Raw genomic sequence first — 15,830 nt, forward strand, 5'->3', positions numbered from 1 at the left:
CTTGGCAGCCAGGAAAGGAAGAGGGAGGGCAGTGTAGGAGAGGAGGGCTATTTTTTTGGTGGGGGGAGGGGACGGGGCGGGGGGGGGGTGGGGGGTGGGGAAGAGGCTTCTGTAGCATCTTCCAGCACAGCAAATATGCTGGTTCTCACTGGAGAAGGGCCAGAGGAAGTCGCAGGGGCACCCACCCAGATGATCCCATCCCATGTTTAAGATCCCAGGTTTCCCCACCTTCACATTAACAGACCTGCTCTGTTATTCAATACTCATTCAATGCTCAAGTGTCTTTGGAGCTCTGTGACTCCAGTAATTAGCTAGCCCTTCAGCCTGTGGTTCAACTGAGTCTGTCCTTCCACTACAGGTGATAAAGGAAGCTGCCTCAAAAGCCCTCCAGCTCTCACACTTAGCTATTAACTGTTTGTTAATAGCTCTGTTCCTCATTTCCTTCTGCAGTGCTTCAATACAACTTAGCAGTAATCAGCCAACTCAGTTGTCTTTGTAGGTATTTATTCCTCCCATATTTTTCAAATATGTGTATAATCACACCTACCACAGTTCCCCTCCACTGGGACATTGTTCCAGGTCAACTGGTGAAATCTTTAGGAATTAATCTGCAACCTTACGCCAGGGGTGATGAATGCCCCACCTACTAACCAGGGTGGCATCTTCAGGCTGAGTAAAGGATGAGCTTGTCCCAAATCCCATTTTAGAGGCCAAGATGGGATTAAATGTATAAAGTTTTTATTAGGGGGACTATCTGTGAGAGAACATGGAGAGGCAGCTGGGCAAGTCTGGGTGGACTGTCAGACCATGATGCAAGTCTAACCCCAAGTGAAAGGGAGAGGGAAAGAAGGTTGGGTAGAAGTGTCCTAAACCGCCATGTAGCCTAAGCAAGGCTTGGCAAGGTAATGGAGGAGTCCTTGAGCCCCAGCCAGCCATCAGAGGAGCCTTGTGTCTCCCCCAAACAGGCCTTCCTTAGTAACTCTGCCACGTTCAGCCACTGAGCTGCTTAAGAACTGAAGTCTTGGCACATAGTGATGAATTTCAGAGCACAGCAGAGGCCCTTGGTCAACTGAGCTCCTTGTCTTGGGGGTCTGTGAGGTACATTCTCATAGCTGCCTCATCATCCTAGCAAGAGGCAGAGCTGGGATTCAAACCAGATAGTTTGGTCTCAGAGTCTATATATCAATCACTGCACTAAGAAAGCATCTCTTAGAGCTGCAGGGGTCTGAAATAAATGGTCCTCTCTCGTGTGGAAGATTTATACAGCAGGTCGGGCCAGACTGGTAAGAATTATTAGGCTCCTCTAAGGAGTTTGTACTTCATTCTACAGACAATAAAGTGGGGAGAGGGGCACATCACAGATTAATGTATATGAATATATTCCATATGCATTGTATATACACATGAATAACTTATAGACCCATGTGTACCTTTAGTTTCCTGTGATATAAAAGGCTTTAGCAGACTTGAAAAGCTGCAACAGTGATTCCTGGACTGCGTATATGGTAAGACGGTCAAAAAGTGCTGGCAAAGCACTCATACTCTCTAGGACAGAAAAATTTGAAAAAAAAAGGACTCAGACAAATCCATATTCTATTACTTGTTATAAAATCTTACTGTGGTACAAGGCAATCAAAAATTCATTTAATTTTTACTAGTTTATTACTAGTATTGAAACCACTTACGCTGTGTGTCAAACAGGCATTTACAGGCTAAATGAAGAACTTAACCACTATAACGTAATTCCCAGGGAACCTGTGTAAACTCCCAACAATGAACTTACAAACAAATTCTATAGAAGACAACCTGTTATAAAAAGGAAGCTACAAATTTATTCATGAACTAGTCAGTGTTGCAAAAAACAGGTGTTATTAATTCTATTTTATGGACATGGAAACCCAGGCACGGAAACATTAAATGATTTCTTTGGTCCATATAACGAGATCAAATATGAACTAGAACTAGAGAGTAAACCAGATTCTTATACACCTATATGTATTAATAATACAAGTCTACAATTGCAGTATAGTCCTACAATCGAATATTAAAACCTACAGATGAAAAGAATCTCAAGAGAACGTTGGTCTCACTTTCTGTATGAAAGCAGGTATTATTATTGAGAGTGCGAAATTAGTTGATCAAGGTCAAATCTAAAAGTTAAGGAAAACTCCAAATTCAAAGCTTTTATAAAGCCATCATACGCACCACTATTATTTATTATACTTCAAGAGGACGTATGTGAATCAGAAGGGAGTTTTTGGATTTCAGACTGTTTCACTTCCTGACTTAAAGCCTAAGAACATAAACTGTGAACTCAGCAAAAGCAATTTGGGACGAGGATATGTCTCTAAGTGACGATTTAAGGAACTATATTTATAGCCTGGCACCAGGAAATTTTTGTTCACTTTTTAAACTAGATTCCAAATATACGCATTATACCCCAATGGCTATTTAAGGCCAAAACTGGCTTTCAGAAGTACACTTTAGGATGCAAATACGAACAATGATTTCCTACGTTCTCAAGTTCTGAATGATACGGTTATAATACAGAATTTTAAAATAAACATAAAGATTAAACATTGGAAGGATTTTACTAGCAAATAACTATCTGTTACATATCAAAAGTCTGTAAAGGCCTGAGTTTCAAACACTTGATCTCCAGGCAAACTATACGATGCCTTATTTCACCAAGGATTTGAGGTGACTTACTACATGCACATACACAATAATAATAGATATAGAACACCTGTCCTGGAAGAATATATTTAGAAAGAAATGCAAGTATGCAGGTCAGGAGAGATGTTAACACGGATTTCAATTTGGTTCTTGAGCTTCCTGATAGCCAAATCAAAGAGGCGCGAAATTCTTACTATCAAAAAGTGGTTTCCGAAATTTTTTTTAGAGTCACATTCCAAAATATCTTACATGGGACTTGTTATAAAGGGTATGACACAAAGGACAATGTCCCTGACAATATCATATAGCAAATGTGGTTAAAATGTGGTTAATATTGTTACTTCGGATAGCTTGCTGAGGCGAAGGTGGGAGGTATCAAATTAAAACGCTACTTAGTGCAGGTGACGCTGCCTGCAATACACACTGTTCTTGCACTGAAGGATTCTCATACATGGATTAGTTTTCCCAACTAGCAGCAATTCTTATTTAATGGCTAGGAGACCTCAGCACAGGAATAAAAGATTTGACATGGCTGACATAATTACATCATTTAGGGAGAGGCCGAATATTTGAACCTCTAGATCCAGCAGGAAAGCTTAGTGTCTCTCATCACCTTAACAGGACTGCAAACCAAGGCTTCAGAAGGATTTACCGGAAATTTTAACCCTCCAAAAGGGTGCCCTCTAACTACAAGGAGTAAGTTTGCTCCATGTGCATGTATAGTACATTCTGGAGATATAGAATTGTAAACAGTTCTCGTGTTAAAAAAGCAGAAACACACAAGTTCCAGTATGTGAAAAAAATTCTATAAACTACCCAAAGAAGTGATATGTAACTGCCTGTACTAACTGTTCTCAAACACACGGAAATGCTTCTAAAATGTATGGAAAGGCCAGGGGCAGCAAGGTATAGTCAATGAGAGAAGCAGCTGCTATCTAATCTAAGTCTCTCCCCTGCAGTCTGCAGTGGGAATCATAAAGCTGGAAAATAGCTAGAGAGGGCATCTTGTGTGGACATACACTCTCGCCCCATTTTCAAAGATCTCTATTTAGATCTCTAGTCTAGCTTGTTCTTATCTCAAATCTTAGCACCTACAGTCTAGGACTAATTCCTTTTATCTTATCACTGAAGATAATGAATCACTTCGTTCCTTACACATACATGGAAATCATTAAGCAACTACTCTTCTTTCATTAACAAGATAACCACAATTATTTTTACCTTTCCCCAAACATCTTTATTTACTAATCTTTAGACCTCTTATGGGGACATCCCTTATTACTTTGAAAACATACTACAACAGTTTGGTACTTCAGTACAAGCTTCACAAATTCCCAGGACTTAGATTACTGCATGATTCATTCAAACACTAACAGTTTTATGTGTAAGTAGCAATGATCTATCTCAGAATCAATTATTCAAAACAATATTCTAAGTACTGGAGTAACTGATCTCATACAGCTTACAATCTACAGGGAAAAACAGACAATAAGCCAGGGAACATGTAAGATGTCAGATTAAAGTGCTGTGAAAAGAAAAAGTGACGGCGTACAGAGGGCTTTTGTGAGGAGGGGGCACCTGATCTGAAACCTCTGGGAAGGCAGTAGCCCTGGAAAGATATGAGACCAATGTTACAAGCATTTTTTTGCTAAAGTAGGTTTAACTATTCTGTTATATATTTATATGCATTCCTTCTGAATTATATAACCCTTCAATTCTCCCCACCGAATAAGAACCCTTGTTCTTATTTTGAAGACTAACTCTATCTTTTAAAAGCTTTTCATTATCTCCTTAATTGGTGTATTGCATAAGTTTAAGAAGCATGCCTTCTAATTTAAACAAGTATTCCACAATAATATCAGCTAGGTAACTAGTTTAGAATGTATTCCTGCCAAATTACATTTAACAGTGGGTGAAAAGTAACAATATTTGAAAAAACATTCTTCATGTTACTGATAGGCCTGAATGAATTTTCTAGAAAATAATAATTTGGTGATGCTTTGTAGGTAAAACAGGATGAAAGCAAATTGGCAGAGTCTGACCCATTCAGAAGACGAGGCTGAAGGGAGGATGGAAGATGCAGTGAATCACTGATGGGCTGGTCTAAGCAGTGAAAGGGCCCAACACAGAAGTCAGAGGTTGACAGACAGGTCACATATGTGGGATGAGGCAGCAAATCAGCTGGCAGGGTTGGAGAAACCCTCCACATCACACCAGCTCTTTGAGACATGCTGCCACCACGTGGGCGATAGACAATTTTGAAGTATGAGAAGATTTTAGTTGTGATTATCAGTTAATTAACAATTATACAATCAAAAAACATACTTTCATCTTATGAAATCTGCATTTTTTGCCAAGTCCTTGGACATTAAAAAAGAGCATGGATTTTGGCCAGATGTGTTTAGAATTCTGCTCTACTTTTTAAGTCTTTGGTTCCTTATCTGTAAAATGGGCATAAGAATACGATCCTGTGGAGCTGTGCAGTCTCAGGATTAAGTGATAATAGATGCGAGGCATCTAGCCCAGTACCTGGTACACAGTAACTACTCAATAACTTTAAAAAACTATTCTTCAGGGGGCCGGCCCTGTGGCCGAGTGGTTAAGTTCTTGCACTCCACTTTGGCGGCCCAGGGTTTCGCCGGTTCGCCTGGGCGTGGACATGGCAGCGCTCATCAAGCCATACTGAGGCGGCATCCCACATGCCACAACTAGAAGGACCCACAACCAAAATGTACAACTATGTACTGGGGGGCTTTGGGGAGAAAAAGGAAAAATAAAGAAAGTCTTTAAAAAAAAATTATTCTTCTTCAGTATGATCTTCCAAATATCACTGAAACCTGATTATTGTTTTTTTAATCACATAAATGTGCCTATCAAGAAATGTATTTGCATTGTGTTTCAAGGGAAGGAAAAAACTCAAAATAAAACTTAGGGAAGAAATCAATTCCAACAAAATAAGTCAAATATGTGAAGTGTTAGTGCAGAGAAATAAGCACAAAATGTTGAGCAGGTAAGAAAGCTCTCAAAATCTTTAGTCAAGTCTGGATTATTATAACAGAATCTTATTCAGGTTTCACTCATTCACAACTGTAACAAGAGTCAGGATAAAACGTAACTTTGCATCAACCAAGGGAAAAAGATTTTTAAGCAAACAAATGACAACGATTAGGATTTACCTTCTTAAGAGAAAAAACTTAGAATTTTTAGGGCTCCATCGTAATAAGAGTAACTAGTGTGGATGGGGATGGTCGTTGTGATATGCTACACAGGAATTATTCTTACACAAACAAAAGCCCTCCTTAATTAACAGTGTAAGGTTTAATAATTAATTTGGTTAAAGTTACATGAATGATAAGATTTTATCTTAAAAATAAATAGGAGCAGACCTTATTTCCTTGTTATTCTAAGTGGGTGTTCTGAAAGACATTTGAGAGAATAAAAACCCAGTTAAGAATCTTTTCAAATAAAGAATAAGACCTTAAGAAAACTAGCTATGAGGTTTCCACTAAATTCCTTATTCTGCTGCTGCTTACGAAGCATAAGCCAGAAAAATGGCCAAATCCAGTCCTACTGACAGAATTTTAAAGCTGAAAGAACACCAGCGATAACCTAGTACACCTTCCACATACAGAAGAGGAAACAGGCTCAGAGTGACTTAGAGGACGCCGATCAGCAGAGAGAGCCTGTGAAGCTCAAGGCACAGCTAAGGCTCTTTACTATAGAAAGTAGTCCACAGTATCCGAACCAATCCTCACGACGCCTTTTATTAAGGCAACGCAGGCTGCGGGAAGGAGCTCAGCTGTAGCCAAGTCCCTATGCTATTGCCGGGTTTGCAGTCTGCCCTGGACCTGGAGGCCAGATCAGTAATATTAGACCGTAAGGGTACGGTCTACACTAGCGCTAAAGAGCTACAAACGCTTCCTCCTTAAGCGCCTTTTCTTCCGGCCCAAGACTCCTATGCTTTTAACAAGGGGTCCTACAGCCGAGCAAACGACGGGGCAGGCAGTAAGTGGGAAAACTGTCCGTCCACGATCAAAATGAAGCACACACACACTGACCTCTGGAGTGGATGTGGCAAAATAAATTCTGACCCCCTCCTGGAACGACTATTTGGGCAAGTTTCTAAAAAGGACATCAAGTTACCTCCAGCAGGTAGTTTTCAGTACACATAATCCAGTGCCTGAGTCTGCTTTCTCTGGCCACTACAGGTACAGGCTGGGTCCCAGCAGCACAAGCTCGGAAACCATCATCCAAGTTTTCAAACAAGAACGCGTAAGCAAACAACTGCTGCTAATACAACATACAAACATTAACATATGCCCCACGAACAGTTTTCTGGATCATCAGATTATTTGCCAAAAGCCGGCTCCGCGGTAAATAATAGTTACTGTTGTTATACCCAAACGAGTTATACATGACACAGCTTGCTCCTCAGAGAGAACATTCTACAGTCTTTCAAGAATGAAAACCTGCTTTATTTGGCACACAACAGTGAAGAGGTCTTGCAACATGTGCAGAGGTAGTCAAACAGCAGTTCAGTGCGAGCCATCACAAAATTTGGTCACCGACCAAGCCAGAGCGAATCTCCCAGCTCCTGTAGGTTAGCAGACAATATTAACTCACTTTCCGCTTGTTGACTTTTGCGTCCCTTTTATTTGTGTACTGAAAGAACAGGTACCTCTGTGGGGACTCTACGCCCAGTTTAATTATTTATTAAGTTTATTTTGGGCAGGTATCGATCACCCCTTTCTTAAGTGAGTTAGATTCTAAAATTAAAAACAAACAGAAAACAACAAAACTCCCTCTCCGGCCAGATGGATGCATTCTCCCTCAGCGGAGGCGCCACGGCCCAGCCGCCGCTCCGTTTCCTCCACGACGCTCGAACTCTGTCCCACCAGATTCCGAGAGCGGCAGGGGTGGGCTGTAACCAGAAGGCACTCGCCACAACCTTCAGGAGTCGGGGCGTGACCCTCACCTTGACTCTGGGCGGTTTGTGGGGACCAACTCCTTCCTTGCTGCCGCTCTTTGCTCTGAGTTTCCAGGGGCCCCAGACCCGCTGCGGGACCCTCCACCCCCACCCCCGGGCCTCACTCCAGCGGCGGGGGACTGTTTCCCCGCTGACCTCGGGGGCAGAGGTCGAAGGCCCGCTCCCGGACGCCGGAGGCCGGCCCCGGCGCCGCCGCCGAGCCCGCGCGGCCTCACCTGCCTCTCCCCGGAAGCCCCAGCGCGGTCCCATCCCGCCCCGCCTCCCCGCCCCACGACCTCGGAGTCGCGGTGCCGGGACCCACACGGCAATGGCGCGGCCGGAAACTGGCCCCGCGACTTCCTCGGGCCGGATCCGGGCTGCGCCGGGCCTGTGGGCGGGGCGGGGGGCTGCGGCTTCCTCCTTCCTGCTTCCGGCTCGGCGGTGAGGTAGGAGTCGGGGTCCGAGGCCAGGGTCCCGGGCGTCATGCGTGCGAGGCCGGAGGCGGCGCTGCCGCTGGTTCTGCCGCTGTCGGGCGGAGACGGCGGCGCGGGCTCCGTGAGCCGCGCCAGGCCGCGCTCGTCAGGGCTGCTGACCGGCAGCGGGGCCCCGAGGGCCGGGCGGCTGGGGGGTGGGGCAGGCGGACGGAGGCGGGAGGCCAGTGCGGAGGGCGCTGAGACGCCGCGAGCTGCAGCTCCGGGCGCGGCGCGGGTGTGGGCCGGAGATCACCCCAGTCGTCCCATTTCAGAAGGAAGAAGAGTAATATTTACCCTGAAAGTGTGGGAGCCGCGGGCGCTTGTGTCCGAAGTTGGGGCGCACGGGACGTGTGTGGCCTGTGGACAGTAACTCCTTTCTTAGTGTTAATGGCTGAAACTTTGCCATAAACCAGGTTATTCACTCCCGCTCGACTTCAAGTGCGTTCCTGATCTCTGAATCTTGCGTGAGTTAGTTCATTACTGGGCTGGAGAAGCTGAAGAAACACGGATCTCAGTGGAGCCCAGACTCGACTGTGTGCGTGGGGGCGTACGAATTCTGGGGGGCTAGGAGATTTAACAGTGTGTCAGCCACTTTAATGTATTTTCAGTTGAAAATATGAAGAAACCGTGGAAGGATATAATTAAAACCAGCGACATTAGTTTTCTTGAAGTGATGAGATCGTGGGTGATTTTTATTTTGTTTTGATTATCTCCAGATTTTTCTATAAAGAGCACGGATTGTACAATAGGGAGCAAAAAAACCCTTTAGAGTAAGGTGAGATGTTTGATTTTGTAATTATGTATCTAATTCTATAAATGAGAACATTTTTAGTATAAAAAGTTGAAGATCTGGGAATGGATATGCTGTAACATTATGAGTGAGCCGACTTGTCTTTTAATATGTCATTGAGCTTCATAAATAATTTTATTGTTGAAATAGGTAGCTTTGTGAAAAACTTGATTCTCCAGTAATTAGGATTTTCTTACAGGGCATTTGCAGTTGTAGTAATTATTTTTCTTTAAGTTAGGAAGAAAGAAAGAGATAGGAAATGTCTATAATGTGCTAGGTAATTCTACATTTTATTTATAGGTTGCATATATAGAATTGGGAAATTTTCCATTTAAAATTGTATTGTAATTATCCTGAAAGTTGCAACTTAAACTTTCTTTTATCTATTCTTTTCAAGCCACTCAACATAGAGAATTTAAATCTTCTCTCAGAATTGTATGGTAGAGCTCTAGAAGACAACCAGCCAAGGGTCATCTGAAGTTCTGATTGGCTCTCTGATAACCCAGGACAAAGTTAGAGAGAACTGCTCCAGCATAAGGTAGATGCTTTTTAAAATCCCAACTGAAATTGTAAGTGACCGTATATACACCCCTTCCTACCCGGGTATTCTAATTCTCCACTTTGAACAGGGGCTGACACAAACACGAAAGGTTGAAAAACCTCTGGGGCAAAATAGAAAATCTCATTCAAATCCGTACCATCCTCATTTGCCAGATGGCCCTCCCTTACCACCTTGAAATGGAACAAAATACATGTCACCTGTTAGGGTTAATTTTCTCATTTATTAAATTTATTAAATTATGTCCTCAGAGCTGAAATGAGGACATGAAGTAGCATGTCACATTTTGCATTTATCTCTTAGCATATGAATGCAGATATTATCATGGCTCCCTTACCTTTTCCTTTTCATTTTTGGAAACAGCCATCCATTACCTCCCTTCCTCCAAGCATTTAATATACTCTGAGGCTTGTCCTTTTCAAACACCAAATTTGACAATTCATACTTTTGTTAATTAGTACTTCATGGTATTAAGGCTGTGTCAAAAAATGATAAACAGGATTCAGCTGTCTCCTGGAATGAGTGCATAAAACTCAACATCCTTATAAAAGTCTGCTGCTAAATAAAGTGTGTCTTGAATATAGGAGGTATGTGAGAATGCACAGTCCTTATGACAGATGCCACATGGACTCTTTTAAGTGTCACTCTTCTGGTGTCCTAGTTGAATTCTTTTTCCTTAATTAGTACTTTGTGTGTGTGAGGAAGAGTGGCCCTGAGCTAACATCTGTTGCCAATCTTCCTATTTTTGCCTGAGGAAGATTTTTGCTGAGCTAGCATCTGTGCCAATCTTCCTCTGTTTTTTTGTATGTGGGACACTGCCACAGTGTGGCTTCATGAACGGTGTGTAGGTCTGCACCTGGGATCCAAACCTGCGAACCCCAGGCTGCTGAAGCAGAGTGTGCGAACTTAACCACTATACCACCAGGCTGGCCCCTAATCAGTACTTTTTAAAAACAAAAAACTAATGAGTGCTAATGGAATTCTAAGTTAATTGATTGTATGATGTAACTTTTTCAAAATTTGATTAACCACATAGTCTTTTTCTCTTGTCCCCCCACCTCTTTTCCTAAGACCACTACAAAGATGTTTGATATAAAGGCTTGGGCTGAGTATGTTGTGGAATGGGCTGCACAGGACCCATATGGCTTCCTTACAACAGTTATTTTGGCCCTTACTCCATTGTTTCTAGCAAGTGCTGTACTGTCCTGGAAATTAGCCAAGATGATTGAGGCCAGGGAAAAGGAACAAAAGAAGAAACAAAAACGTCAAGAAAATATTGCAAAAGCTAAACGACTAAAAAAGGATTGAAGGAATGAACAGCCGGCGCAAACCAGAAGAAAATCATTTGGAAAATTATGAATTTGGAAGGGCCCCACTAGGGTTTCTTCTCTGGATTTTATGACGGTATTATTTAGTAAAGGAAGTCTGAGCTTATGGAAGAATCACGTTCTGACCTCTTAATGTACTGTGTAGCAACTGTTAGGCTTTGGTGTAAAAGTCTGTGGACAGTTCTTGTAAATTGGCATTTATTATGCTACAAATTCTTTATAGGTGACCTAGTCATTTGCCATTTTGCAACTTATATACTGAAATGAAAACATCCTGTGGAGAAAAATGACTTTTCATTATGAACTCCATTCAAATATGGCTTAAAATAGGGTCCTGGTCTAGATAAAGGAAATTAAGAATGTAAAAATCAGCATTGTCCTCTCTGAGTGAAAAGTATGCTTTGGTTTAAAAGAGATACAGTAAATTAATTACATCTTTTATCATTGCTTATTTCTTGGAATAGAATCATTTCTGGCTTTCTCAAAGCAAAATAATGAGTACTTCTATTTTCTGCATTTTTCTGATGTTAGCCTTTGAGATACTGGTAATTATTGGTCATTTTGCATTTTTTAAAATCTAATTTTATAAAGAATTCTCTTATTATCTTGACTATGTAGAATACCACCTACTGGATGTAACAATTTTTGTGCTTATGGACACTGCCATTTTCTTAGATGACTCGTTGAGTAACACTATGATTTAAAGCTTGCAGTAAAAACCCCAAACCTTGTAGTACCTTGGAAGCAGTTTATTTGTACTTGTGCTAAGTGGAAATGTGAAGTAGTTAAAATGTCTTATCAGATAATTTGCTGATTATATAGATACCACTTTTGTTTTCTATTCCAGTCATTGTTTTAACTCATGGTGGTAATGTCCTATACTGTTTGATCAAACAGGTTCATGGTGAAAATTAAAATTTTGATTTCTTTTGAGGAACTTTAAGTCAGATTTCACAAGTGGTAAACAAAAGCTTAAAATTTGGAAAAATTTTGTTGGGCATACTAGTAATTGGGTGAAAAGGTAAATTATGTCAAAATGAGAATGTGTTAAAATTCAAAATAAAGAGCCAAAGGATATTTCCTTCAGTTAAGTAGTAAAACTGGAATTTTTTACTATTAAATATGGCTTTTATAAATGATTGGTCCAATCATTTTATTCATTGTATTTAATATCTTATTAACGTTTTCCTCATCTCTGATAATTTTAAATTACAAAAACTTATCCAATAGCTTTCATTGAAAAATGAAACTAGATATTGAAATAAATTTGATACTTTTTTATAAAGAAGTCCTGGGTTTTTGTTTTTTGGGGGGAGGTAATAATTCAGTAATTCATGGAAGTTAGACTTTTTAGAGGGTTAAAAATTTCATTTATAACTAAACATACTTGTAAAAGTTGAGGGCAGTGTTTCTCAAATATGAGAACCTAAGGACCCCTGAGAATGTTTATGGACTGGTTTGAACAACACTTATTACAGTAGCCCCCCACCCCCATCCGCAGTTTCAGTTACCAGTGGTCAACTGGGGTCCGAAAATAATGTTGCATCACAGTGCTTATCATTCACTTCACTTCATCTCATCACCTAGACATTGCATCACTCACAAAGAAGGGTGAGTACAGACAATAAGATATTTTGAGAGAGAGAGAGACCACATTCACTTAACTTTTATTACAGTATATTGTTATAATTGTTTATTTTATTGTTGGTAAGTTCTTACTGTGCCTAATTTATAAATTAAACTTTATCATAGGTATGTATGTATAGGAAACAACATACTATATATGGGATTTGTTACTATCCAAGGTTTCAGGCATCCACTGGGGGTCCTGGAACCTATGCCCCACAGATCAGGGAGAACGACTATACTATTATTTTAGGTTTTTAGGTCGTCAGTTCCTGCTTGGCACCAGTGTAATCAACATTACATCTCCAGGCACTGAAATAACTCATTGTTATCAGTTATTCAGGTGATGGAAGATATATTTTTTATATTATCATTGAAATTAAATCTTTAAAAAAAACCCTTGTAGACAACTATTGGCCCTCGTGGGTCTGCAGAGCCCACTTTAAGAAAAACTCGGTTAAGATATATTCAAAATGTGTTTTGAGTTTCTGCAATCAAGCTGTTTATGGAAGGAATTTATATACGTATGTCTTGCTTATGGCCACATTTTAGAGTAAAAGTACTGAAGCAAAAGATATTCAACATAATTCTCAGTTATCTACTAAGGCTGTGGTTCATTGATTCTATTGTGACAATTTAACGGTATTTAAAAGTCTATTTTTCTATAATTTCTGTTAAAGTCTTAACACATGCCAATTTTGTATTTGTTTGACATAGGCCATATTATTTCTTCAGTTTTTCCCAACATTTATGGGGCCTTTTTATACATGTGAGATCAACAAAGTTTTATCATATTTGTATCTGTATGTTTGCGTGTGTATGAGGGAGGAGGGATGTAAAATAGAGGCTATTGTGAGGTTTGGGATTCTTCAAAAAGATCAATCTTCTTTTATTGTAACATAGGACTATTGTTGAAATAATCCCATACACTATTATCCAGAATACTAATTTAAAAAATTGCCTACCTATTTATGTTGTTTTTGAAGTTCTGAGAACTAATAACAGTCAATATCCTTTTTATGGCTAGTTTTGGGGAAAAAACAAACAGGCTGCCTGTAACAAACATTTTACAAAAAAAAAAGTAAGTTTGTGTGTCAGAATTTGACCATAGTGTCCATGTGATAAAGTTCAGCATGGTATTACTGTATCATATGTGCAAGGACATTTTTTATCTCTTGAAATTACAGTAAGCAAACTGGAAATAAGCTTGGGAAGCTGTGAGCTGGAAACCCAGTGTTGAGATAAATTGTAATTGACAGCTCCTCAGCCATTCCTTCTTTGCTTACTCATGAAGTAAAGGAAAGTGGCCAAGGGCATGTTAGACTTCATCTAGTTTTAAGTTACAAGAAGTTTGGTTCCTATTTGGAAGTGATTGTTTTTATGTTCGCAATTGGTTATAAATTACTGATTTCCTTCATATCTGGAATAAAGATACAAGGACAAATTCTGTATTTCTCAAACATTCAAAGGGATTCCATGTTCAAATACCAAAAGTTTGGGAAACACACGGTAAAACTTAGGATTCATTCCTGCGTGATTTCTTGGAGTCTTAATATGACTACCATAGACTCCCCTCACCCTGTTTTTCCCTAAAGAGCACAAATGCAGTCTGAGAAAGCCTGGTCTAAATAAACTCAGGTTAAGGTTTAAATAGTATGGCTAACGAGACAGCATTAAAAGCAATGGTATTGGTTTAAGGCTGAGTAAATTAAGAAATAAATGACAGCCAGAAATCTGTTAGAAGTAGAAATGGAAAAGGATAACAGATAATGGGGAAAAAAATTATTTCCTCCATTTTTGTTGATTTTTAACTTCAAATATCCAAGGCATAGCCAATAGGTTAGACTTACATGATTAAGTTCGACAGCCAACACATTTTCTATACTTAAGCAGTTCATATAATGCAATAAGCCCATTACTGAAAAAAAATGCTATATGCATGTATAGCGAGGCATAGGAAGTCAGGATTTACCTCTGAGGAAGTACTTAAGGTACTTAAGGTATATATGACACTCTTTATTTCAAAATGAACATTTTTACTTTTGAAATTAAAAATTTGCATAGATTTGAAGTCTGTCTTGAAGAGATGAAGAAAGACATTTTCATTAAAACAACTTGTAAATGCCCCAAATATAACTATTTAAAATGTGAAATACAGTGGACAAGCTAATATTTTATTTAATGCTTTAATTCTACTTTCCATGTTGTCTGGCCTAAAAGCCAAGTATAAAAAAAATTGTTTAGAAAGGCAGTCTTAATTAGGCCAAGATTAAGGGCCAATTTTTATGTAGGACATTTAACTCTGTTCATATACCACCTAACACTCAACCAGTCACACCTAAAAAAACGTTAAAAAAACCCTAAAAAACTTGGAGAAAGGAATGTGGATGGGTTACTACAAAGTTCATTCCCACTTCTCAAAATCCCTTTGAAAGTGCATGCTCTACTAATAATGGTGGGCCAGGGTCATCATCTTACCGTACCAGAAGGTATTTTCCCACAAGGACTCTTGGCTAAGATTTTCTTTTGCTGCTTATGTAAAAGAGATATTTTTAAATGAAAACCATGAAAATTAAAATTAATGTATATTCTGTCATATGTTAAGATATTTATAAACAGACTGGCATTTGTTTACAAAAGATGTATATGGAAGATAACTAATAAGCTAATAGGAATTTGGCAGAAATATTCTAGCATGTTACAACATTTTTCCTGTAACACACGATTTAAGAACATCTTAATTTACAATCAATTATACTACAAACATTACCTCTTTTTATACTGTGTAGTGGCTAGTTCCTTTTTTGCCTGTATGGTAAATGTAATATTACTTTGTGATGATGTAAAGAGACAGAATGGCTAACCTGATATTAACGGGGCTGCTGGAATGTTAGTATTATCACCTAGGAGCTTTTTTGTCATTCAATAAGTATGTTATGGTGATTATATTTGATTACTTGTTTTAGTGTAAAGTTTTATAAAGTTGTATTTTTCTGTAGTTTATTTCTCAAGCAATTACAATTTTTACCCTCTATTAAGTAAAAATCTTAACCTCTGTGTTTTTAGGAATTCATTGTTAACATTTAACCAAGGATTTCCTTGTATTATTCAAAGCATTAAAATTTGGGTCACTTATTCAGTACATATTTATTGAGCACCTATTATAATGCCAAACACTGTGAGAACTCTATATTAGAATTAGAACTCTTTATTAGCAACAAAAACTTGGCTGTGTACTTCAGAAAATGTATGGCCCTCCCTTCAAAAATACTTTTGTATAAAATCAGTGTTTTCACATTATCTTCTACACTGTTCTTCAATATACAAGCCACTGGAATCCTCACTATCAGTGCAACTGCCTTCTGAGAACCCTCCCCCGTTTTCTCAAACTAATTTTTAATGTCATGGAACT

At 39.5% G+C, this 15,830-nt stretch overlaps 1 protein-coding gene and 1 long non-coding RNA gene across 3 annotated transcripts in view; one reads left to right on the forward strand and one right to left on the reverse strand.

The window, feature by feature from the left end:
• The window catches only part of LOC102150802 (translation initiation factor IF-2), a 30,348-nt gene extending 20,517 nt beyond the window's left edge, over positions 1-9,831 (reverse strand). Inside the window, exons 1-3 of the long non-coding RNA XR_011430127.1 lie at positions 9,802-9,831; positions 9,505-9,637; positions 7,879-8,327 (exon numbers count right to left, since the gene is read on the reverse strand). This is a non-coding gene — a long non-coding RNA (translation initiation factor IF-2). The remainder of the gene's footprint in view (positions 1-7,878; positions 8,328-9,504; positions 9,638-9,801) is intronic.
• SMIM15 (small integral membrane protein 15) lies at positions 7,895-12,077 on the forward strand. 2 transcript variants are annotated; one of them, XM_070246245.1, is made up of 4 exons: positions 7,895-8,088; positions 8,832-8,890; positions 9,303-9,443; positions 10,536-12,077. In XM_070246245.1, exon 4 carries the CDS (start codon positions 10,548-10,550, stop codon positions 10,770-10,772), a length of 225 nt encoding a protein of 74 aa, XP_070102346.1. In that variant the 5' UTR covers positions 7,895-8,088; positions 8,832-8,890; positions 9,303-9,443; positions 10,536-10,547; the 3' UTR covers positions 10,773-12,077. The 2 variants fall into 2 exon arrangements, with proteins under 2 accessions (XP_070102346.1, XP_014590344.2); XM_014734858.3 differs by lacking the exon at positions 8,832-8,890 and having other exon boundaries at positions 7,953-8,088.
• The last annotated feature ends 3,753 nt before the right edge of the window (positions 12,078-15,830 follow it).

Source organism: Equus caballus, chromosome 21, assembly GCF_041296265.1.
Source record: "Equus caballus isolate H_3958 breed thoroughbred chromosome 21, TB-T2T, whole genome shotgun sequence".
Lineage (NCBI taxonomy): Eukaryota > Metazoa > Chordata > Mammalia > Perissodactyla > Equidae > Equus > Equus caballus.

Coding starts and splice junctions, on each gene's coding strand:
- SMIM15 (XM_070246245.1), top strand. CDS start 10,548: ATGTTTGATATAAAGGCTTGGGCTGAGTATGTTGTGGAATGGGCTGCA.